The following is a 25,872-nucleotide window of genomic DNA, read 5'->3' on the forward strand; positions in this document are numbered from 1 at the left end:
ACTTCTAAATCCCTGTTAAACGATTGTCTATCTTTTTTGCTTGAATTTCTTTGCGGAAAAGTGCTTCAAGCATTCAAGTTCTAAAAAACAATATGTCTATCTGTTTCTGTTCTGAAGAAGTGTAACAGTGTAACATGTATTCAACTTAAAAAAATAAAAAAATAAAAAAAACTACTGCCATACAAGTTTAGTATTGTAACTGCAATATACTCTTTTGGCAACTGACACCATACTTTCACTTCTCACACTGTTTGTTCCTCTTCATGACAGATGTTTCCTTTTTTGTGATGAGGACATACTGCTTACAGTTTTTTTTTCTGTGAGAAAAAAGACATGGGTTATTGCATTGCAGCAGCATTTGTGCTAAGACAGATGACATAAATATTTATTATAGGCTTCAAATTTAAAGAAACATGTTCAAACATCTCATTTCAAGGATTTTTATTTTCTATGAGAGTATGACATTAATGAGTCTCACGAACTACACCTATAGAACACATTTGAACAAAACAGGCATCATACACATTATACAACATTGAGTTGTATTCTAACTTCTGAATCTACTATTGCCATTGCACTACCATCTCACTTATTACGGTGAGATATGTAAAGTTCATTTACAGGTCATTTGGACATGGTGCAAGTGGCATTAACTACAAATGTACCACTGAGTTTAGCACTCAAAACACTTTAAATGTAAATACAATATTTTGTTCACTTGTCAATATAGTGTACAGTCGGTTGCTTAAAAAAATCAATAGGTATGTTAAGACTTACAATACAAATATCCTTTTTTGAATATGGCTTTTGCCAAAGCAATATAGGTACACAGTATGAACATTTGCAGCATAGAAAGTCAATTTCCTAATAAGAGCTAAAAATCAGTTCCCTCCCAGAAAAAATGAGGCGTTATTGAAAAACACGCAGCTTAATTTATCATACTGGTTTTTATTGGCTGCATAATGGTCATTAGGCAGCCACTCTCCTTTTGAGTGACCTCTTTTTTCGGCTGGCAGTAGCTACGGGACGGATCTTTATTTCAGTGAAGTCCAGGGACATGAGGTGGCCTTTCCAGGGCTCCCAGTTGACCCCCTGGTGGATGCAGTAAAAATGCAATTTAGCTTCTTTGTGACATTCAGACAACAGTGGAAATCACTACTGTACTACTCAACTGACAGAGATATTCAAGTCTGTACATGACATTATAGAGCGGCTGTATATTTAATTACAGTACTGTGCAAATGTCTTTTAAGATTAAAGACATTTTAGTTTGGAATCAAGTAAATTTCAGCTAAGGCCAAATACATTTAAGATTGACTTTAACATTTTAGGGATTGTTATATCCTGTATCTGTATTTGTTCTGTAAATCCTGTATTTAAAAGTACCATCTATTCTTTACACTTATAAATCATGGCATAAAGCTATAAATCATGACTTTAATAAAACAAACAACAAACAAAAAAATAAGGCACTCCAACAAGTGCAACACTGTGCAGATGAATGGTGGTAAAATCTTACCATACTGTGCCTGTTGTCCTCAAATTTGCCATTAAGGTTGGCCAGGTGGCAGTTTTTGTACCACCAGGCCCCACGATGAGTGAGTGCGCAGTTGCCTAGAGCGATGTCATTGTCTGAGTCCATTGTGGAAAAGGGTCTTCCCTGGTGGTAGGTCATGGCATCACCTAAGCAAAAAAAATGTATTGAGTTGTTTACTACCCTCAAATTGACCTTCAGTATTTGAAGAGAATAAGCCAAAATCACCCCTGACTAGCAAGCAACTAGATTCTCCATACAGGAGGCATCTTGAAACTGTCATCACCAACAAAGGCTTTTGTACGAATTATTAAATACATTTCAGTTAGCATGTTCAATACCTTTTCCCTGTGTCATTTCTAATTATTACACATCATTTATGGACATTTGGTTTGATTTCTTTGCATGTGTGGATTGCATGGGTTGTTACCGACATCTAGTGAGACTTTCTGTCAATATCTGCCACTGTTGGGCCCTTGAGCAAGGTGTGTGTGTGCTCACTGTGCCTAGTTCACTAGTGTGTGTATTAGTGTTCACTACCACAGATGGGTAGAATGTGGAGGACACATTTCGCTGTACATAGTAGTGACAAATATGTGCACCTTTACCTTTACAAGCTGTGTGTATGCATTTGCACATGTGTGTCCAACAATGGGTTCAATTTAAAGTAGTTTAATGCATTTGTTAGAAGGGGTGTTCAACATTTGGACATACCGTGTACTATAGAACATAAAATGAAAAACTACAGGCAAAACACTATATTTCAGATGGCTGCTACTGTTTTTAGTAGAATTTTAAAAGTCTGTTTTTTTTAACAGTTTGTCATATAGTGTCAAAGTGCATATGCAAGTCTGTTTGAGGGTACCAACTTTCAAGCATGTGTATGATTTAGGCATATGCTTCCATTACTTGTTCTATTAGACTTATGTATAATCAGTTTTAGGTACACGCATGTGGTGATATGAAATTTTTTTTTAAACAGAGTAGCACAATATGCAATTGTATTTGGCCACATCCATCCATCCTCACCTGCATTTCCTCTGTAGTTGCCAACAGTCAACTTAAACTTCTGCTTGGATGTTCCTACTTTGAAGTCGTCATAGACAGCATAGACACGCTCATTTCCAAGTCCCAGATCAAAGCGCACCTCATATCGAGTTGGAGTGTTGGTCAGCTCATGGATTTTCTCCAAACCTTGACATTAAAATACAAATCATCACCAACAGCATCAGGACTTCTCACATCAAAACATTGCTACTTGACACACAGAGAAATTGTATGTGAGAATATTAAAGACTTCGGTAATCCATTCAAAGTCTGTGTTTGTGTATTATTTATTGTAATGTTTCATATAATATCTTTATACCCAGCCAGAACTCATCAGTCAGTTCTCCAAAGCCTTGCACATACTGTCTCCAGCGCTTCATGAAATCAAGTTTACCAGTGTTGCGTTTCTGGAACACCTGGGTTTTGAAAAAAGAAGAGAAATACCTACAGTGAAGAGATGTTATTCTCTCACAAACTTAGTTTGCAGTTTTTGTCATTTAGACCCTCATGAAAATAATTATACACAAGATGTCAATCCTAAATCACTTAATCTATACAGTATAAGTTAAACATAATTTTGGATTTACAACTAAAGTGAGCATGCATTTGAACTTCTCACAATGTATTGCTCTTTATGTCTGATAACACTGTAATGTTTGAGCTGGGATTTGATTGTGATTTGACTTACAATCCAGCCACCTCCATCCGTTGTCATGTCACAGTACACCTGCATTTGTCTGCTACGGTTGTTGGCCAAATAGATAGTATATACCCCATTCTCCGTGTTGCCATTCTTCATGATCTGTGTGCAGTCCATTGGGAAGGGGTACGATATTCCCACTGCAAGACACAAAACACCATTACTTGATAAAATAATAATTCCAAGTATAATGCACATCGATAAAACAACTCAAATCTCATCAAGTGTGTGTACATATCCTTCTTGGAGATAATAGACAACATTTGAAACACTACTTTTAGTACAAATGGTTTACATTACCAGTACTAAAAGTAATCTCCACCACTTTACTCCTCTTTGAACCTTTGTATGCTATCAGAGTGACAATATACTTCTTTCCCATAACCAGATCAGAGAGGGTAAATCTGGTCTCTCCCACAGCAAACATCTTCTTGAAAGTCTAAAGTAAACATTAAACATAAGTGAAAATATGTCAACTCATATCTAATTTACATTTGAATGTATCAGACATTGATGTATGGTCCATAAGAATTTTAGTTCAAAAGTGTTTGAAGGTACTGGTATCATCTAATTGAAACTCATTAAGTAAGGTAAGAGTTGAGTTTTGTGTTGGAACCGTGTATCTAAAGCATGTGGTGGATGAGCTTAGCAAACCACAGAACTTACTTGCATACTGCCATCTTCAGGACTGTAGGTGAGGATGTAGCCCTCAATGCGAGCCTGAGGAGATTTCCAGGTTAAAACTGTAGAGTCAGTTTGCACATCAATGGCTTTCAGATTCTTAGGACCATCAATTTCTAGAAATTGAAAAACCAAGGTCCAAGGTCAGCAATATATTTTAATTTAAAAAGAGACATATCATACATTTCCATTAATACAGAACTACTGTTTTTATTGCACATTTTTTAAAATCCAGCTTTCATACTATTCCCAGTTAAAATAAGTATTTTCATTTAATGACTATTCCAGGAACATTTCTGATGAACTAGTTGTTCTAAACCAACTGTTTATTGTTTGAACTGGCATTATAGGGTGATTTTAAGAAGTCATGTTGGATTAAGTAACCTGTTTCAGCCTCTGTTGTAGCTATTCTGCTAGATCGAGAGCCCTTGATGGCCCAGATGTAGACTGTATAGATGACTCCAGGCCTCAGATCAGTGAACTTGTGAGAAGTGCTGTCTGCTCCAACCCAGATCTCCTGACTGGAACCTTCAGCAAAGCTGTATCTTAGCATATACCCATCAACGTCAGCTTGGACTCTGTCCCATGACACCAACACTGAGTCTTCTGTCATCTCTCTGGCCAAGAGGTTAGTAGGAGCATCTAGTTCTAAAAAGTCATTTGTACAACAGGTTAATGCTCTAAACATTAATGACATGTACATGTTGACCACTTAACACTTTTCCAAAATGGCCTTTTCACAGTAATTATTAAGATACCATTTACAGTATTACAGAGTTATAAAACATGTGTTCTGTCAGGTCCGCTTCGCCGCGGTCCACAGGTCTCTTATGTTGATGTTTAGTTGATTTCCTGGTTCACGGACTTCCTGTTCTGTATTCATGTTCACGTCACACACCACGGACTTTTATATTGACAGCCATCTCATGTATCACGCCATGTTTTTTCCTGTTGTGTTCACGTGTGTTTCATTTACGCTCATTGATTCATTGATTCGGTTCACCTGAGGCTGGGGTACTTAGGGAGCTGACGCGAACTTTCTGTCGCCGAGAATTTGCGGTTTCTGAGCCGACCTGGAGTGGCGGCGGCTGTCTGAAGAATCTAAGGTCGAGTTAGGTCTTCAAGAGGACGTCTTAGAGAGTCCGTCACGTTATCCCGGTTCATGAGTTTACTACTGCTCTGTTTGCTTCGGAGTCGTCTCGAGGGTAAGGCGACTGATCCCTAAGCTCCTGTCCACGTCGTGTGAGTTTATTTGCGCTTGACGAGCGCGGTTTTCATTTGCTGTATTACTGGCACTGCCAGCGTTCTTAGTTCTAGCGTTATCTCCCTGTTTTGCTATCCCTTCCAAGCCTAGCTCCCTGGCTATCCATCAGCCTCAAGTGGCTTTCTTGTGTTGCCCATTTGTCACGTTTTTGTTCATGATCTCCTGTGTTATTGCTGAGTTCTTGTTTTACCCCTGTTTTGTTGCTGTTAAAGCAATCTTGCATCGCACCGTCCCTGCGAGTGTTCACCAGTCATTGTCAGACCTAGCCAGTCATGACCTGTTTAATGAATGTCTATTCTTAAAAAAAGAATTCTATTTAATCTCAAATTTCAAATCAAATTTATCTTTAATGTTAAATAGCATTTATTTGGAAATGTTTAATGTGTTCCTTCTTTTGACAGACTAATGTTTGTATTGTTTAACAAGAGAAAGCGTCATAGTATATTTTAACCACTGTTTTGCCAAACTTCACTGCAGCAATATACTTTGAACAATAAACTATTTCAGAAACCTGTCTGAGCCTTTGGTTTTTGTTTTTTGTTTTTTTGTCTTTTTTTGCTAGAGCGCAAGTCCTTAACAGCCCAGACATGGGTTGTATAGATGACTTCAGTCCAGTGAACCTGTAGGAGAAGCTGTCTGCTCCTACTCTGACCTCGTGACTGGAGCCATCAGCAGGGCTGTAGCTTAGCATGTAGCCATCAACTTTAGCTTGGCCTCTGTCCCATGACATCAACGTTGAGTCTTCTGTGACTTCTCTGGCCAAGAGATTAATAGGAGCATCTAGTTCTAAAGAGCCATTTTGTAAAACAGGTTAGTTTAATCCTTGCCTCAGAATGAATTAATTTTGCTCCAATTGTATAAAATAATGTGGAGTGGTGTCCTTGATGTAAAAACATGAAGGAAAAAATACATTAAGATATCAAAATAATTGTTATAGGAGGAGGATGAAATGAGCTTGGTATTGTGGTAAGCCCCTGGGGAAAGGGTGTGACCACCATGACCTGATAGACAGCAAGGCTCAAGTGACACTATCACACAAGTGATACCTTTTATTTTTGACCCTCCACCACACCCAAATGAAACCCTTTTGGGGCTCAATAAATGTGCCCTTTTTGGTCAGCCCTGGGCAGCTCAGTCCATCGTATGCTCTCCATGTTCATCTCTCTCATGAATGACTAAGCTGGCCCGTTTATGTTGTCCACTAGGCTCGTTAGCATAGCATAACTAGTCCTGCAGTTTTCGAGATATCAACACCAGATTGTCCGGCTGGATTCCGTGTAGCGATAGGATTTTGTTTTTTAAAACAAAAGCAAGTTTTTAAAAAAAGAAACTGTTTAGTTGCACTTGCATGATTGACGGTATGATAACCATCCCTTTTCTTACGACAGTATACTCTGCAACCCCATTAGTTGGTTACATGACTAAGTTAACTTTTCTCTGTAGTTAATCTATAAACAATAACGTATAGCCAATCAATAGCACTAGATTTCTTCCAAGACAATGCACTGCAGAAAGATGAAATCTTTCAAAAAAAATGCATTTGTTACATCTTAATGTAATCTTCAAGTGCTTAATGTTTTTGAATGCAGTGAGTCTGAATTCTACTGACCAATGTCACTTAACACTTTCTTAAAAAGTATCTGTTGGAAAAATTATTTGAGCAGTTAATTTTTACATAAGCAAGATTATAAATGCTACACAGTAGCACTGAAGTATTTTCCTGCAATCCTGTGTAAGGGTCACTAAAACATATGCTTGTTCCATCAGCCATGTGGATGAAAAAGGAAAGAAAAACAGGTGGTTGTGCACCTCAAGGGTTTCTTTTCCCTGTTCTCAAATCACAGCATCCGTAAGGCGTCCCACCATTTGAGTTATGAGGCCAGTCAATGTCTGTTTCGTTTGTTTTTCTTCCAACCATATGAAGAGGCCCATAGAATCAGTGCACCCTAGCAAATCTGTACAATTGGGTTCCTGTACCATAAAGCTTATGGCAAGAAAACTCATTTAAAAAAATAATACTAAAAAAATATCAAGAGCTTAATACTATATTAACAGTTGCTGCTAGATGAAACCCACAAGATTTATAAAAAGGATTTCTCTTAAGGTTGTTTTCTTAGACCACTTTGGCTATCAGCAATGATATTAAACCTTCCTTGGTATGGTTATAAATCATCTATTTAGACATAAACCATCATTGTTTTTTTTATTGCTTAGCTCACATTGTTCATGCAATTATGATATGCTGTCATTGTTTATAGCTCAAATTATGTTGCAAAGTGCTAAAAGAGAGCTCGATCAAAGGCTTGCCATAAATCTTTCAACTTTATCACAGAGAAAATAAAAATAAAATAGAATATAGGAAAAACAAAAAGGTATGCTTGTGGGAGAAGTGAAGTATTTTTGAATAAGGGTCTTCTCTGAAGGAGTATTTAAGAGGAGGAAATAAACAGTGAGGTCAAAGCATGGCCTTCGGTATGAAGGGAGCAGCTTACCAGTCTCAGCCTCTGTAGAGCTCTTTCTGCTGGAGCGTGAGTCCTTGAAGGCCCAAATGAAGACTGTGTACAAAAGACCAGGCTTCAGAGAGGTCAGCTGGTAGGAAGTAGCATCTGCTCCTACCAGGATCTCCTGACTGGTGCCCTCAGCAGAGCTGTAGGTTAGCATATAGCCATCAATCTCAGCGCGGACCCTGTCCCATGTCACAGTAGCTGAGTTCTCTGTGACCTCTCTGGTGACCAGGTTAGTTGGAGCATCGACATCTGTGAAACAGATCATTTGTGATTCAGTGCAAGAGACCATTATACAAATGTAAGTATTGGTTCTTATGCCATACTGCAATTCAGACTTACTTTTACCAACAACATGCCCATGCTACACAGTTTAAAACCACTATGTCGTACCTCCCTAGATTTGCTAGTGTCTACAAAATGTTCACTATAAAACCCCTACTTAAACAATGTATAGTACTGTGCCAAAACAAAAAATAAACAATTGTAAACATGATGGTTTCCTTAGCACAGTCACAGCCTTAAAATAAGTTATAGACTAATGTTAAGTCTAATATTTTAATATCTAATCTAATATTTTATCATATTTAGCAGTGTTTGTCACTGTGTATCCAGATACAACATCTGTCTAACAGGACAAGTAGTGCAGCATTGATATTTCATATACAGTGATATTTTTTTATTATAAGAAAATAATGACTGCTAAGTTTTATATGTTATTACCCAATAAAATATGGATGATTGGAGTGAATGGCTGTGTGCACATGACTGGTTTACTGGAGCTAAGCAAGCACTGGCAGTGTTCTTTGCAAGGAAGTGAGAAGACATGCAAAAGCAATCATCTGATGTATTCCTCTGTGACTGCAACAGGGTCAGTGCAGTGTCACCATACTATCTGAGTCATTGAGACTGATTAATGATGCCTTCCAAGAACACTGCAATTCACATTTCGTATTGAAATGCTGTATGTTGTTGTACCCTTTTTTTGATTGGCCTTGAATTGGGGCTTGAATACAAAACAAAATGAGCATATCTGGTTGACTTAATGCTGTAACATACATGTTAGTATGTACAAGCTGTCAAAAGCACTAGACAAGGTTCAGAACGGGATGGGAATTCCAGAGACGTATAGGGGTCTGCTTGGTTTAGCAAAAGTGGAAAGGCATGGCTTGCAGCTTTCACTATATGGAAAACAGTCTATCCATCAAGGACTCCTTGGAGGGTCTTGGACCCTTGAGGTCACCTCAAATTGTATGTTGCAGAAACGCAGTAAAGGTAAAAGCGAGGCTGGCTGAGGGTAACTAAAGTGGAGCAAATAAGACCTGGTTGTGGACTAATAGTAAAATCAGTTCCTTATATTTCTGAAGTAAGGATGGACATTTATTTAATGATGGGCTATTATGGAGTTATGGGTTAATAGAGGTTCTAGTTAGCACCTTAGTTGAGCCAATATGTTTATTCAAAACAACCAAACCTTAATTTGAATATGAATTCTATATTCCTATATAGAATTATGGGAATATAGAATTCATAAGCATGTCTGCAAATATTTAAAATTCATAGCCTGCTCATGCACAGTTGTATAATATATTGTTGGCAATGCAGTTTGAGATTATCTTTTCTTAAACGCTCATCAGAATAGTATACATAGTATAGTATACACAATACATGCGTGTCCTCATTTGGTATAGTCAAATGTATCAGAATTGAAAATTAGATTTTTCAACAGTGTTTAAATCGTTATTTAAAAGAGACACAATGCTTTCTTTATTGTTGGGTGCACAGAATTCTGCAAACTAAATCATGTACTTTACATGTACAAATGACAAATGAGAACTTTTAAACACATTATTAAAAGGAGAAAAACAGTGTATTAAAACCCTGTATTAAAAGATTCATGGGGTTCCTCCAAAGAACCAGACTCTATTTTTTGTTTGTTTGTTGTTTTTGAGAGAGCTAGATCTGCTATAGATGACTTGTTATTAAAAGCGCTAAGTGTAATTACTAATCCATACTCTCAATCATTACCGATCCTTTTAACATGAACAACTTGCTTATCTTGGATTTCCACTTTTTTTGATGTTCAATCAGTGTCTAAGCACCAGTTGTGTTAATAGGACCCATAATGCTTTGGCAGTTTGCTCTAGAATGCCAATGGCAACAAAAAGAAAATATCCTTGTCATATTTCAAGCTCCTCTGACAAGTAAGATAGCATGTTGCAAATGTCTGGTTTGTATGCTGTAAGTAATGAGTAATAGAGGATACACTGGACATTACATTGGCACCATTACATTAAATAAGGGGGATCCCTGAAGTGGAGTGGACAATGCATGCTTTATTGACTGAGCTGCAATAACTCTAAGAAGAGTACCTTGAAAAGCCATTCTCTGTATACTACAAAAAAGACAGGCTAATGATGAGTGGGAGTAGGACAGAGGTGCAGTCATTCAGAACTTGCCAAGGAGGGGGGAAATGCAATCTAGCATAAGCCTCCCCCTGTAGTCAGGGGGGTGCCTAGCAGGAAATGGTCTCTGATTTAACATACAAGTAAAATGATATTTTCACACAGTCATCTACACTGAAAATATCAATAAACAGAAACTCAGTGTGACTCTCACATTCTGTGTGTGTGTGTTTAGGACCAATTTTAAGTTTGGACACAAGCGATATAGGGAGTGTGTACAACCAATATGGCTTTGTTCACTTGTTTTATTAACTTTAATGTTACCAAGATAAAAATGATCTAATCCCGTATTCATGCCACAAAGAAATGTAATTTGCGCATATAGTGCTGCAGAATGATTAACAAGCATGACTGTAGATTGAACAAGTGCTGCCTGATTATTTTGAGAAGTTAGTGTGATTTCGGAACTGAACTGTCCAAACAGATTGACCATGTTGCAGTAAGCAAATAACTCAACTAAGAATGTTTTGTTTGTTGGCACAACAGTCAGGGGCACCGTATGGGCGAAAGTTGTAGGTCATCGAAAGTATATGAACCTGAAATTAGCACAAAACAAAAAAGTGGCAGCCCTGGACAATTAGGGCACAATCTAAGGTCATGTGACAGAATCTTTTCATATCACAATTATGCATTCATAGTCCAATGTGCCAACCAATGGGAGCCAGTAGTGTTGGCTTCAGTAAGCCACAGAGATTTTAAACTAAATAAGGAGAAAGACCTGCTGCTGTTTACTCAAATACAGAGCTGCATAATCAAGTTATAAAGATACAAAAAAAACAGCAACTAGTTTAATTGAAACTTACATACATCATTTTTGTTGCCCTAGGTAAAAACATCAGCAAACGCTTTTGCAGTTGTTGCTTATGAGCAATAAAAGCATTTTAAAAATGTTTTTCTTGAGTCAATCGCAAAGCCCACAACAAACTAGAAGCACACATCCATGTGTTTTTTCGCATGTCAAAAATGTTGTGTAAACCCCAATCTATTGGATTGAATGTGTTCACTTTTTTTTTCATGTAACAAGTGATGCAAATACATCATAGCCATATATGTATAGGCTAATAATTACAAGCTAGCATCAGTGTATCAGTTATTGTAAAATCTTGTTTCATTATCAAAAGTACAATTTTACTGCTAGATTTTGCAGGCAAAAAAGAAAGAGAGAGAAAGCCTGCCTCCAAAAACCTGGCTGCACTGCTGTAGGATGTAAAATGTGCCCAACATTTCAACTAACCAGTAACTCCAGTGGCATGCGAAGGCTTGCCCTCGGTACTTCCTTTGATGGCCTGCACTGATATCTGGTACTCTGTTCCTGGGTTAAGACCTATGAAGAAAAACTTTATTATTAATTAGTCTTACAAAAAGCAGTTTCTTTTTAATGCAAACAGGTGGACTCAGGTAAGCATGAAATTGTGTTAACTATCTATACTTTAATGTACCAGAATGGGCATCCTATCAGGGAAGATATGAATTTTATGAAATGACAGGACTAGTGATAATACTTTGACAAACATTAATTGGTTTGGTTTTATTGGCCATTTGTTGGGCAATGATTTCTTAATCAGAGCTCAGAACCGACCTACAATGGTGTGCATGGTCCTGGCCTCCTGGCTCCTGGCCACATTTTCTTGCTCCTCAAGGCCATCAGGGCTAGCATGACGCAATTTGAAAAAGTCAACCTGAGCTTCTGGGTTCTGCCAGTCCACCTGGATAGAGTCCTCTGTCTGGCCCAGCACACGGATTCCTTCTACACCAGACAAGTCTACAAAAATGAGCCAGCAGAGCCTGTCAGTCACAAAAAATGGTTCAAACACTGCAAACAGATTGAATGTGTTCTCAGAAATAACAGTTTAAGAATAATAGGTAATTAGTCCAAAACTTTACAAGGAGTTGCTGGTTTGTTTTAGCATCAAGCCAAGACATTGCTTAGCAATGACAGTAGCAAAATTATACAATTCATTTAGTGAAACAACCATGCTGTTATCAGAACCAGTTTGTTATGAATAACGGCACAGGTCGAACACTTCTGAACTGTTGATTAGAGATTGTTTTTACATGAATTAGTGCTTACAGATTCAAATGGGACTTGGAATGCAATCACACACTCTTTCAGATAAAACCTTTCTTAGCAAACATGACCACTATGGTGACCACTTTGGTCTGTTATGTGGCATGAGAAACACAGAGCTGCTTAGAATCCACAGATGCTTGTTACTTTGTTGTGTAAAACATTTTTCATACTGGTCATGGTCTTTCTCACCATGCTGATCAACCAGCTTGGTCATGCTGGTTGAATAGCATGGTCATACTGGCCTATCCGCTTCAAAAGCTTTAGCTGTCCAGGCTGTTAATAAAGTAGCAAAATGCATTCATTAGAAACATTTAGACATATAGTGTACTTGCTGATGACAGTATCCCATAGCACAGATGAGTAGCAATTACTTGCTGTCTTCTAGAAGGCAAACAATCTTCAGGGGGTCCATAGTAAAACCACACTAACACACTCAAGGGCTCAGCCTTGCGTGCCTATAAAATTCCATCTGTTGCATCTTTTACTTTTAATTCACAACATGCAATCCAATTACTGTGCATCTGCTGGACATTTTAATGACTGAACATTCTTGGTAAATTACAAATACAAAGAAAAAAATGTACTCAACAGGCAAACTCTATTAGAGAAGACACTTTAAATACATTTAGATAATGTGAACATTAAAAAAAAAAATTATATAAATAAAATGACATAAACTGCATCGAAAAAAATTCTACCCCATGATCAGAAGGAATACATGATTACACTACCTACTTTTCCACACATCAAAATGTTACTCTTCTCTAGTGGCTGACATGTGCTTCCTTTATGCTTACAACATAAAAGCATGTTACCTTTAAAAAGATTCCTTACTCATTTCACTGACTGGCGGTAATGACAGTAATGTTGCGAATGGTAATATATTGTTAAAAATGTTGGATAGATATGAATATTTATAAGTCACTTTATAAGTTATTATAAAAACACACATTGTTATTGTTTATTCGTTTAAATTATTATTTTTTTTTGAGCAGAGATGAAAGTCTGGGTTGAACTGCACATCCAGTGATTATTTGGGGTAAAAAGTAGCAACGTACTGATGTTTTAAAGTAGTCTTTTTTGGTATTGCAATAAATAACGTTAAAAAATAACATAAAAATAGAAGAACTATTGCTGAGCTAAAACCTACATTTAATGAATTAGATCAGTTGTTTTTACCTGTAGTGGCTGTGATGTGGTCTGAGTCACTGTTGATGTTCTTGATGACCACGTAAACATGCACAATGTAAGTAACTCCAGGCTTGAGACCAGTGATCAGGTAGGAGTTCTCTGTGTTTGCCACCTGCACCTCCTGCATGGCTCTTTTTTCTCCCTCAGGGTAGTAGGACAACACATAGTACTCAGCTCCTCTCACATGCTCCCACTCCACCAATAGAGACACATCTGTCACTGTGACCAGGCGCAGGTCTTGTGGACCCAAGACTGCAGAATGAAGGTTTTCATTTTCATTATTTTACTGCAGCATGTAAAATCAATAATGCTAACCCTCTTATGTCCCACATGCATATAGTTGTTGTCAAAAAGTTTACATACATTATGGACATGAATGTCTTTTTTTGCCATTTTTTGTGGTTTCAGTAATTTATTTGAACTGTTCTTTTCCTGGGGCAGAATGAGTGTATAACATGCATCTTCAACACACAAAAAATTGCACCTTGCACTTTGACCAGTTTTTGGTAGCCACCAACACGCTTCTGGCAGAATTTTGGTTGGATATTTGATCACTCTTCTTGATAGAATTGGTAGAGTTTAATAATATTCTGGCACGGGCACAAGTTTGAAGCACAGTCAACATATTTTCAATAGCATTTGTTCCTGACCATCTGAACTAACTTCCAGTCTTTCAGACCATGGCAAGATGGCTACACCTCCTAATCTCTTGAACTTGCATTCTGTTGTTTGAACATGAACTGGTTCTCATGTGTAAACTGTAATTGTAAGCCAAGGTCTCAAACCTCCTGCAGGGGTGAAATTGGTTTAGTGAGTGTGGCCTCCACAAATATTTCCAAAGACATTACTGGTAAAACTAGCTACATAATGGAACATAAACCTAGAACCAACATTTTTAATGATCCACACATAAAATACAGGGGAGTAGCTGAAAATTCAATACTCGCTATTGTTTGACTAATTGACTCATGTCTACATCAGCCAATTGTAAAGCATCACAAAGACACAAAAGAAACCGTTTGGAAAATGGTCAGTTCTATTTTTTAGAATTTAAAAAAAAGTTGTACTTAAGCCATTTCTAAATTGTTTGGGATATGAAATTAAATTCCATTGGAATTTTAAGGGAATCAGCTCTACAGCAAATAAACATATTGGTAAAAAAGTAATCAGCACAATGGTACTACAAGTTTTTTTAAGTAGAGCTAAATGGTCAGGTTTGACATTAGATCTTGTTTATGATGCACCTGTGGAAAAAATGCCTAGATCAGTAGGCATGTCTACAAAGCCTATGCCTATTAACCATAATGCATCTGGGAATTGATGCACAGTTCAGGCAGTATTTTTCCATTACGAAAGTATCATTATCGTAGGTATAAAATATAGTAGGTGATACTCAATGATCCAGTGCATGTTCTCCATGAAACAGATATTTCATTTTACTGTTTCTGTTCATCTGTGCTGACATGGCACATAAACACCATAGGTTAAATGCAGTAGTACATACCTGCACCAACTGCCACATTTGCCAGAATTATATAATTCTGTGCATGTAAACATACATGTAAGCATGTAGACAGCATTGTGGAAATTATTATAAATACACTAATATTAACGGAGTAATGTGAATGCAGTGTCATTTAACTGTGTTGGTAAAGTGAAACCATTAGATGTACACAAATGATTGGCAGTTTGAACCATTAGGCACTATGATGACACCAATTAGTGTCAAGGCCATATGAAGGGGTAATTGCTAAACCTAGTTCATTATCAGTCATGGACTCAATTATGCTGTCCCCTAAGCCAGAAAAAGCCCACTCAGTAGTACTAATATGAATGATGTGTTCTGGCCTAAGGCTCTCGTCATTCACAATATTGTTTTTTTTTAGAAGATTGCATATCCATGCATTCCTGTTCTCAGGCTCGTTATGTGTAAAAGCTGGAGATAAGTAAAGCTAAGTTTGGAGGGTGTAACTACATTATTAGGTACTGATAAGTGCAAAGCTGCAGTGCTGCTTGTATTCAAACAAATGTTTAAAAATCAATTAATTGAAAACAGTAATTATATTGTATAAATCTCTAGTTCAATGCCTAGAGCCTCATGAGTGCTTGTGTGTTTGCTTTTGCATTATGTTCATATAGGCCTAAAAGAAAATCCCATATATCTACATGTTTAACCAACAGAATTGTCACACAGTGAGTGACATAAATAGTTATGCAAACAGATATTACAATTACTTATATCAACGATTATGGCAAATTAAGAGGGAGGCTTATGCTGTGGTTTCCCTGAAAACAGTTCTATTGTCTAACCATTTACAGTCTGAAAAGTATATAAAATATACTTATAAAATATTTCACATATGTGCAGTAAATATGGTCTGTATGCTCAAGCTTCTACCAAAGGTTGAACTCAAATAGATATATAATGCAGCACATTAACTTCCCCACCCGAGGAGAACAGATTCTTGATCACTGCTACTTAAAGACAGTTACAAACCCCTCCGCTGCCCTGCCTTCGGCAAAGCTGATCACACCTTCATTCTTCTCCTGCCTGCATACAGACAAAGACTTAAACAGGCCAAGCCAGTCCTCAGATCAGTCTACCAATGGAGTGAGGAGGCCATCTTCACACTTCAGGACAGCTTTGAAACCACAGACTGGCAGACTGGCAGTTCTGTGATGCAGCTGGCACTGACATCAATGAATATTCTGACTCCATCACAAGCTACATCAGTAAATGCACTGATGACATTGTACCAAAGATCAATGTCAGAACATTTCCCAACCAGAAGCCCTGGATCAGCACTGAGGTCCGAGCCAAACTAAGAGCTTGGACCACAGCGTACAACACTGGTGACCTGGAGAGTTACAAGAAAGCCAGATATGACCTTCAGAGGACCATAAGGCTGGCCAAAAGGAACTATAGGGACAGAGCCATGGGTCTGATCTTAGACGCATGTGGAATGGTCTCTGCGCTATCACTGACTACAAAGGTGGTGGGATCTGTGATTTGGGTTTGTCCTCCTCACTTGCAGATGAGCTAAATGCACATTATGCTTGTATGCTCGTCTGAGGTGGTCAGATCCTTCAAGGCAGTTAACCCACGCAAAACACCTGGTCCTGATGGCGTTCACAGTCGGGTGCTAAGAGCATGTGCCATCCAGCTGGCAAAGGTTTTCGCTGACATCTTTAACCTTTCCCTAAGACTGTCAGTGATTCCCACATGCTTCAAGAGAACCACAATTGTTCCAGTTCCCAAGATACCGGCTATCACCTGCCTGAATGACTACCGCCCTGTTGCACTGACATCAACAGCTATTAAGTGCTTTGAGCGGCTGGTCAAAACCCACATCTGTTCCTCACTTCCAGCCACCATGGACCCTCACCAATTTGCATACCGCTCCAACAGATCCACAGATTACGCTATTGTACTGACAGTGCACTCTGCCCTCACACACTTGGACAGGAAGAACACCTATGTGAGAATGCTGTTCATAGATTACAGCTCAGCATTCAACACCATCATCCCGGCTAAACTCATCCCCAAGCTCACAGACTTGGGTTTGAACTCTCATCTGTGCAACTGGGTCCTGGACTTCCTAACAGGTAGACCCTAGGTGGTGAGAGTAGGAAACAGCTTCTCGTCCACGCTGACTCTGAGCACAGGGGCTCCTCAAGGCTGTGTCCTCAGCCCCCTCTTGTATTCCCTGTTTACACATGACTGTGTAGCCAGACACACATCCAACATCTTCAAGTTTCACCAACACCACTGCACTCGGACACTTTATTATTAATACTCTATATATCACTGCTATGGACATCACTAAGTCACTTTATATAACAGGAATAGACATAAACATACATATTTATATTTAGCTCCACTCTCTTTTAGACTATACCTGTATCTACAGATCCCTTCTGTCTTTGTATATTCTGTATTTTGTGTATATTTTGTGTATTTTGTATTTATTTAATAGAATTTTTATAATATATATAATATATAGAATAAAATAGAATAGTTTAATGTATATGTATATAGTTTTGTCCTCCTGTAAAGCATCGACCTGAGCCTCACCACAAGCATTTCAATGCATAAATGTCCTAACATGTTGTGCAAATGACAAATAAACCTGAAACTTGAACTTGAAAGACTGTGTTGCTACTGAGATCAATTACCAAAAAAAGATTTGTTAAACATCTGCAGATATGTAGTGGGTTCTCCAAATGAAGTGGACCAGCACTTTTGTACGGTGTACTGACAAGCAATCAATTAGATTAATATTATTGGATACATTTATTAAAAGCTTAATGATCAGCTTTTTAAAATGGATAAGGGGAGATCTCAAGATTGAGAAAAAAACTATATTTAAGCTCTAAAGCTTACCCATAGAGCAGTCATCGCCGAAAAAGCCCTCGTCACAGATACAATGTCCATCAACACACCGGCCATTGTCTTTGCAGTCATTTGGACATTGTAGGATGCTGCAGTCATTCCCAGAGAAACCCTCCAAGCACACGCACTTCCCATCCACACAGTGACCCTTGTCATTGCAGTTGTTGGGGCACAAGAGCAGGCTGCAATCGTGACCAGTGTAGCCAGTGTGGCAAACACAGCGTCCATCCACACAGTAGCCATTATCATTACAATCGCCAGGGCAGGAGGACACAGAGCAGTCTGGGCTCTCCCACCCTGGGTCACATTTACAGCTGCAAGAATCATGCTGGTAGGTTCCATGTCCACTACAGCCGGTGTCCACACCTGGAAAAAGGCAGCGTAGTCATATAAGAGATGAGATGATGTATTACTGTTTTGTGTTTTCCCTGCTTAACCCTTTAAACAGCCTATGGCCCACTGGCAGGCAGAAAGTCTTATTACAAAATTCCTGTCATTACTAAATAACATGCTAACTATTTATAGTACTTGATCAACACCCTATCAATCTGAATCAGATTTTTTAGAGTGAGAAGAACACAAAACAATGTACTTGGATACTCTAGGGCTGCAGGAAAACACAATATTAGACTGTTCCGTGATCAGTGTCCAATACATTTTATTATTATTATTATGATATTATTAAATTATTTATTTTCTTTTGAAAATAAAAACTTTTACCTTATTTTAGTGACATCATGTTGAACAGTATGATTAACAGTAATCGTCATTAACTATTAGTATTAGGACAGTGAAACAATTGTTTTGGTATTTTTACCTCTGTATACCACCATAAGGGTTAATTACTGTTAACACCAAAACAGAACATAAAAAGCAAGTATTTCCATGCGTGATCCTAATTGCATGTGTCCTGTGCTCTTAGCGTGTGTGCTAATACCTGAGCCTCCTTTACAGCAGCCCTGAGCACACTGGTTCTTCAAGTAGGTCACCTCCTCTTCCAGCCCATTAATGCGGTACAGCAGGGCCTTTAACTCCTCAGAGTCGGCACAGCCACAGCCACTTGACACCAGCCTGATGTTGTGCTTGAATACAATTTCATTCTCCCCGTCAACAGTCACTACCTGACCCTCTGAGGCCTGGGACAGTAAAACAGCCTGCAGGTAGGGTTGGACATTACAACCCTTTTTACTATTTTATTTTCACATGTTAATAGTACTATAGATATATAGTTTATAGTATCCTTGCTAGAAAATATTTTATATTGTAACATGGAATATTTATATTTGATCATTAAAAATCAATGTCAGTAACAACATCATGGTCCAAACATTCTGTACTGTTCTATACAAATTGAGACTATAACATTTTAAACTTTAAACAAGACAATACAAAATTTACAATATTTATTTATTTTCATTCCAAATTACTTATCTTATTTGAATACCTAAATAAATAAATAAATACTAGGGATGTTTTTATTAAGTTTGAGTATCCATATGTTTCAATGACCACACCAATTCCTACCTGTGAACTTGGCTTACAATCTGAGTCAATTTTGTACACGTGGCTAAATGTGACTCCTTTCTCTGATTTTTCCGTCAACGTGACCTGGAAAACTGTACATACCATCCCCAGCAGGAACCAACCTAGCCTGGTGAGCATGGCCTGTGAAAGAAACACACTTTTTGTTTTTGTTTTGTTTTTTTGTTTTTTGCAATGGAAAACCACATGGGGCCTTCAAACACATTCCATGCATTGTTCATAGAAGCACCCTTATTTGTGGATCATTTCTAAAGGGTACCTGTATTTCATAAGGACGATAAAAAAAAGACACATTACTTTACATTTAACGGTCCAAGATTTGTTTTACTAGAGAAATGGCTGATCCTACAATTAACAAAGGAATGTGGCTGGAACAATAATGTCATCCAAACTTCATTAAAATTAAAATTAAAAACTTAAAATTATATATTGCTTACATTGTGTTTAACAGAAACTAGAAGCAGTGCTAGTTTTGTGGTACTTGTTGTGCTAAACTATAATTTATTAAATAAACACTACTTTACCTTAACACAATTTTCAGACTCCAGTGATGTTACAATGAGTTCTGATGTCCTTATTGAGACAGGTAAAAGGATAAAAGGACAAAATGAACTGTCATACTGACTAATAATTCATGGCAACAATAATCTAGGAATAGGACTTTCCTATCTCACCTGAAAGGTGAGAATTATTGCAACTTCATTCTCCCATTGACAATTGTGTCAACTGACAGCTAACACAAGCACAACATATCAAGCTTAGCTAATTAAGTATAAGCTAAGTATTTAGTAGAATTCCCATAACACCCAACAGAGCAAAATTAATACCGGTAAACAAAATCAAATCACAGCATAGAATAAACACGTGACGCAAACGCTCAGTGCGAAGTCAGAAACACATAGGCAACAGATGTCTGTGTTACTGCCCTCCACACCAATAGCATTGAAATCCACTGCTAATACAAAATAGATCTGCCGACCCATTTCCATTCAGGGCAATAAGTCAGCCATTCTCTGTCTCTCTATAAACTAATACTGCTCAACAGTCTCTGCTCTTTGTAAAACCATTCCAAACTAACTCTGTCTCTTTGCCTTGTTTGAGTGCCTGACCTGCTAGAAGACTGACTGCTGGGGTCCCCTCTACCTGCATCAGACCAGCTGCCACCCACCAGTCTGACAACCAGGCTCCAGGCTTGTTTCTGCTAAGAGGATGGTAATGGCTTAATAGTTTCAAGTGAATCCCATTACATATATTTTAACTTTAGATCAGTACACTAACAGAGCTGTGTTTTTTAGCTGCAGTTAAATCTGTCAGTAGATAGCAGTGCCATGTGTCTGATGACCTCACCTAAACTATGATTTTAACTACAGCACATGGCACTGAGGCACATAGTGGAAAAGTGCAGAACTGCTTCTTTGAAACCCGCACCAGAATCCCAGACGCCACCCACATGCTGGATCTTCTGAGGACCGTAAAGGGCCGCATTTACTGCTGCTTGTCAGTGGCTTTTATTTGATGGTTACCACTTGACGTATTCTATTTATCTTGGAGAGGGTAAAGTGTTGTTTATGCTACTGCCGAGGCGCAAAAAGACTAGGAGCTGAGTGAGAGCTTTCTCTGCAGCCCCCCTTTTAGAAAAGAAAAGCCTTGTAATTTATTACTTTTTATCATATCCAGCATTTGTTGGACAAATTAACACTGTTTTTGTTACTGAGCCTTTAAGACTGATATATGTAAATGATCATTACTGTTCAAAATGCAGTCTAGGGTGAAATCTGTGGAACAAAAGTTCACAAGCATTTGTTCGAGCACAAATCGAGTCAGTGATTGTGCCTTTTGAAACTTAAACAATACCTGTACATAGCACTCACTTTTATTGAAACACTACCTTAAATGTTGGTCATGTTTTGCAACTCTGCATTGTTTTTTTCTTAAAGAGATTTCCCTGATGATGCCTGCTCATGTAGTTTCCTCTCGGTGTCTTGAGCTCCCTTCAGGGACCATCAGCAAATATTGAATGCAACGCATTCCAGCTCTGAGTAATTACCTTTGAGCCTTAAGCGTTCAAAAAGAATGATGCCTCTCCTCATCCTGCCCTGTTCCCTGTGGGTGTGTCAACACATTGCAAAGTACAAAAGCTTTGCAACTGGGACTGGCAGGGCATGGGGTTCACATTCCCAATCCTAGATCAGTGGATAGACATAGGCAATAAAGCTGCTGTAAACTCTATTTCAACGCATATCCACAGTCTTCAGGTTCATGGAAAAATCCACATTTTTTAATGGGAATTTGACATTTGATGTTTAACATAAGAGAGCTAAAGAGCAGATATATTTCTGTAAGATCCATTGAGGGCTGCTAGACTGAAAAGAAGGAAAGAGGGGAAAGTCCACACCATCCAACAATCTTCTGGTCTGATGGTTTTTTTCTTCTATGTTTAAAGAGAAGCTTGGGCTACACTGCTTAGAGAGATGGCAGCCAGGCAGAGAGACAGACTGTTAAAGCAGCCTCAAAGATTCAACACTGTCAAATTTCCTTTTTATTCTTCAAGTGGTGAGAGCTAAAGTAATTATGCTCAGTTCTGCATTCTAAACTAGTTTCCTCTTCTTTGTTTGCAACACCAGCGACTCAAACCACAGCAGCCTTGATAAGGTCACAGAAGCCCAAAATCACTCTCTTCGCTTTATGCAACACCAGAGTTTACCATATTCTTTTCATTCAGGCCTTGCTGCAGGCGGCATCTGTTGCTCATCTAAACTGAGTATCCAGTTAAACCAAAATAGGACATAGTATACAGCTCCCCTTGAGATGTCAGACTAGAAGGATGTAGAGTGGACCATGATAAGAGTGTAGTCAAAGATTGGAAAGATAGTGACAGTGTTTCTGGTAGCGCTGTCATTACTTTGACAAAGAGTAAATATGTGAACCTATTATTATTACCTATTATGTTTACAACATGAAATACAAAACACACACACTTGATGCAGCTCTCCACTGATAATGTGGAGCGCACTGGGGCACTTTCAAGCTGTCATCTTTGACTGAAAAAACAATTGCATGTTAGAAACTCTGATCACCCCTCAGAACATGCATTTCCTTACATTCTAGCACTCCAAACATGACAGGTAATTCTGTTGCCAGTGATAGGGTTACCATTTAGGGTAACCAAAAGATTAACCTTGTCCTAGATGTCCTCCATAGTGGTGTGTCTCATCATTTAACATTAACAAGTGAAAATATTCAGAGGCAAAAATGGTAATGTTACTCATTACAATAATGCCTGCTTAAATATGTTATATCAGAAATGAGGCCAGCTACATGAATGTATCAATTTTAAATAATTGAGAATCTATACATCCATCAGGGACACTTTAATACATAAGCAAAATATCAGCATTTGTCTTACCACAGAAGATATTTCTCTGATGTTTTGAAAAGTCCTTCTTCTTTGTATGTGACCGTGCCTTCCAGTAAGCACCAGTTAGTTAACTGTCTATGCACACTGTGCCCTCCTGAGCTGTTCTGTGACCAGTCCTCAAACTCCAAGAAATCTTCTCATTCAGCTTGAATCTGCTCCCTGTAGTCTTGAGCCAATCAGAACCCTGGTACCTCCCTCTCTCTAGCTCAATCACAGAGACACATAATGAGAGCCAGTCTATTGCTTTCCACTGCTTTTTCATGACCTTTATACAAATAAAGAGGCATTTTGTGGTGCTGCTGGTGTACTGTACCACATATGGGTAATGAATCTCTACTCTAGGCACTTCTACATGTAGGAGACCCAGAAAAGCCTGGCCAAAGTCAACACAGAAGCTGGAGGTTTTAGTACACTGCTGAGTTAAGTATTTATGAGAAAACAGCCATGTTTCAAGTTCAGCGTTTTTCCTTCTTGTCTCTCATAGTGGAATAATATTGTGCAAGAAAATTGACTCTAATCTAATTTGCACCTGAATTAATTTCTTTAAGGTTTCTTTCTGTTTGTTCTAAGCTTTCAACGCAGTGCCTTGGTCTACAGGGCTTGATATATGACCAAGGACACTTTAGACGTCTTTGCTTCTAGGCAATCAATATGTCACCAGACACCTCTGTATAAAAGGAAAATACACGTGTTGCAGATGCACTGCAGAGATCACAATCACTGATATAAAATGTAATGTTGACAGCCAACGTTGATGTTTTTGTTCCTTTTCATTTATTCTACTAGCACAAAATAATAAGAAGTCACAACTGAAACAGATACAAAAAAGAACCTTATTATGGGTATATAATAAGTTATATACCCATAAGTTATATAATAACTTATAAATATATTATAAGTTATTTCTCATAATTACAGATGCACCTGAATGACAATTTAACAAAACATAATACTCTTTTTTCTGTTTTCTGAAGGTTTTTAAAGAGAATTTCAAGAGATTCATGTTTTTAAGCCCACTTCACACCAGACACAACTTTGAACTCCATTAATTTTATTTTTCATTAAGGTTTGCTGCTTGAATATTTACTGAAACTTGGTTGAGTCTGCCTGATTTGTGTGCCATCAAGATATTTAAAGTAAACTACTCAGACACAACTGACCATCAATTTATTTCAGTACACTGACCCAAACACTGCCTTACTGAGATCCAACATAAAACCAAATATGCAAAATATACTAAAAGATTCACACAATCACATATTACTTGCTGAAATACAATCTTATACTTGCTTTTCTCAGACAATGAATGCATACTAGCATATGACTGTCAGCCTCATGCTCATGTGTCTAGTTCAGTTTGTTTGTTTTCACACATGTTCCTAGTTTTGCTAAGTTTATCATGTCTTGTTTACATCATGTATTTCACCTGAGACTGAGGGTACTTAAGGAGCTCGGACACTGAGCTCCTGCACGAAAATTTTTAGTTTAGGGATCTCGAGGTAGCCCGAGAGGTTAAGGACACGGATCACGGTTTGTTTAGGCCAGCTTCGGTTCTTAGTTCAGGTCCTTCCTTATTTCTGGACAGTCATTTTCAGGTTACTTTATTGGGTTCTTTCCCATTTTCAGAGGTGTAACTAATCACATTTACTCTCTTTACTGTAATAAAGTAATTTTTTTCATACTTTTAAAAAGTAGTTTTTAAAAATGTTACTTTTACTTTATTTATATAATTTTTTAAGCATTGTAAATCTCTACATTAAATCACTTCTGTTGCAGAGTAAATATAAAAATAAAATAAATTTAAAAATTACAATTTACACTTTTTTTATATTTTTAAGGTGAGCCTATTTAGACAGGACATTTTATAGGAGATAAACCCAGCTGATCTTCCTCAGCTGTTCTGTTATGTTCCACTACCCAAACAGCAGAGTACAGCTTCTCATTGGTTAAAGTGATTTCAGTTGTTTTTTAGGGGAGATTGTATGAGGTACTTATGCCTAGTCAGTGTATTACCTGTAGTCAACAGCACTCAGCCCTCTTCCCATTTGCAGGAGGAGAGCAAGGTTAAATTCTGCAAACTGTTTAAACCAATTGCTGCTCAACTTAACAAGAAGTTGAGAAATAATGCTCTAAAGATGGACACCCAATTCTCTAGATAACTCTAGATTTACAGTAGTGCATTCCATGTTTGGAATTAATTTAACATCTGTTGTTATTCAACAGATAGAGAACAGTTTGATATAAAAGAATGGCACAGCTTTGTCATAAGAAATATAAGGTAGGTGTAGGTGTTACTGAGTTGTTAAAGAGAGGAATTGAATTATGGAACTGCCCATGGTTTGGTGGAGTTTGACAGGGAAGTTTGTTCCAATTAAAATAAGTTGCTACAAAATGGTCTATTGTTGCAAGTTCTCGTATAAATATTAATCCATTTAATGAATGTTTTAATTGATGCAAAAGTTAAATCATAACTTGGCATAAAGCATATAAGTAATACCACACACCTCAGCACATACATAAAAATCCATTGTTAATTCTTGTAAAATTTCTTGAGAATGGAAAGAAACCATGATTTATATTCACATTTTTATATGCCTGCCTCTCTCTCTCTCTCTCTCTCGTTCCCTCTCTCTTTCGTTCCCTCTCCCTCTGATTTGTAGGAAACATCTATATACTGATGAATGAATGTATCTGTAAGATTTCAGTGTTGTGTATAGGAAAGCAGCAGAAATGTAGCATGGCATAAACTAGATTTATGACTTCCTCAGTCCTTGAGCCGAGAGCACAGCAAGAGTTTGTGCATGCAGAGAAAGATACATACTGCAATGATAAACCTATGGGAGGTCCGGCCAAGAGGGGGTAGACAGCACAATTTTATGTTTCAGAGAAACATAAAAGATAACATCTTTGAAACAGCTGCTATTTTCCTCAAGGGATCAAAGCATCTGTCCCAGCCTAGAAAAAACAATAAAAAAATATACAACATAACATACAAAGCCATAAGTCAATGACCAAAACTTTGCTCTGAATTGTTCTTAAAGAAAGATTTACCAAAGGAAATT

The 25,872-nt window shown here is 37.8% G+C and overlaps 1 protein-coding gene across 1 annotated transcript; it reads right to left on the reverse strand.

Moving 5' to 3' along the window:
• Positions 1 to 601: 601 nt before the first annotated feature.
• tnn (tenascin N) lies at positions 602 to 22,883 on the reverse strand. The gene is given in 18 exon segments (XM_072686942.1): positions 602 to 1,092; positions 1,520 to 1,683; positions 2,564 to 2,728; positions 2,901 to 2,997; positions 3,270 to 3,421; positions 3,582 to 3,720; positions 3,948 to 4,078; positions 4,347 to 4,610; positions 5,738 to 5,833; positions 5,836 to 6,012; positions 7,719 to 7,982; positions 11,430 to 11,519; positions 11,775 to 11,957; positions 13,446 to 13,709; positions 17,842 to 18,216; positions 18,788 to 19,004; positions 19,375 to 19,515; positions 22,799 to 22,883. Coding segments are annotated over 17 exon segments (3,039 nt in total). The 5' UTR covers positions 19,513 to 19,515; positions 22,799 to 22,883; the 3' UTR covers positions 602 to 969.
• Between the last annotated feature and the right edge of the window lie 2,989 nt (positions 22,884 to 25,872).

The sequence above is a fragment of the Salminus brasiliensis genome, chromosome 9 (genome assembly GCF_030463535.1).
Source record: "Salminus brasiliensis chromosome 9, fSalBra1.hap2, whole genome shotgun sequence".
NCBI classification, from domain to species: Eukaryota; Metazoa; Chordata; class Actinopteri; order Characiformes; family Bryconidae; genus Salminus; species Salminus brasiliensis.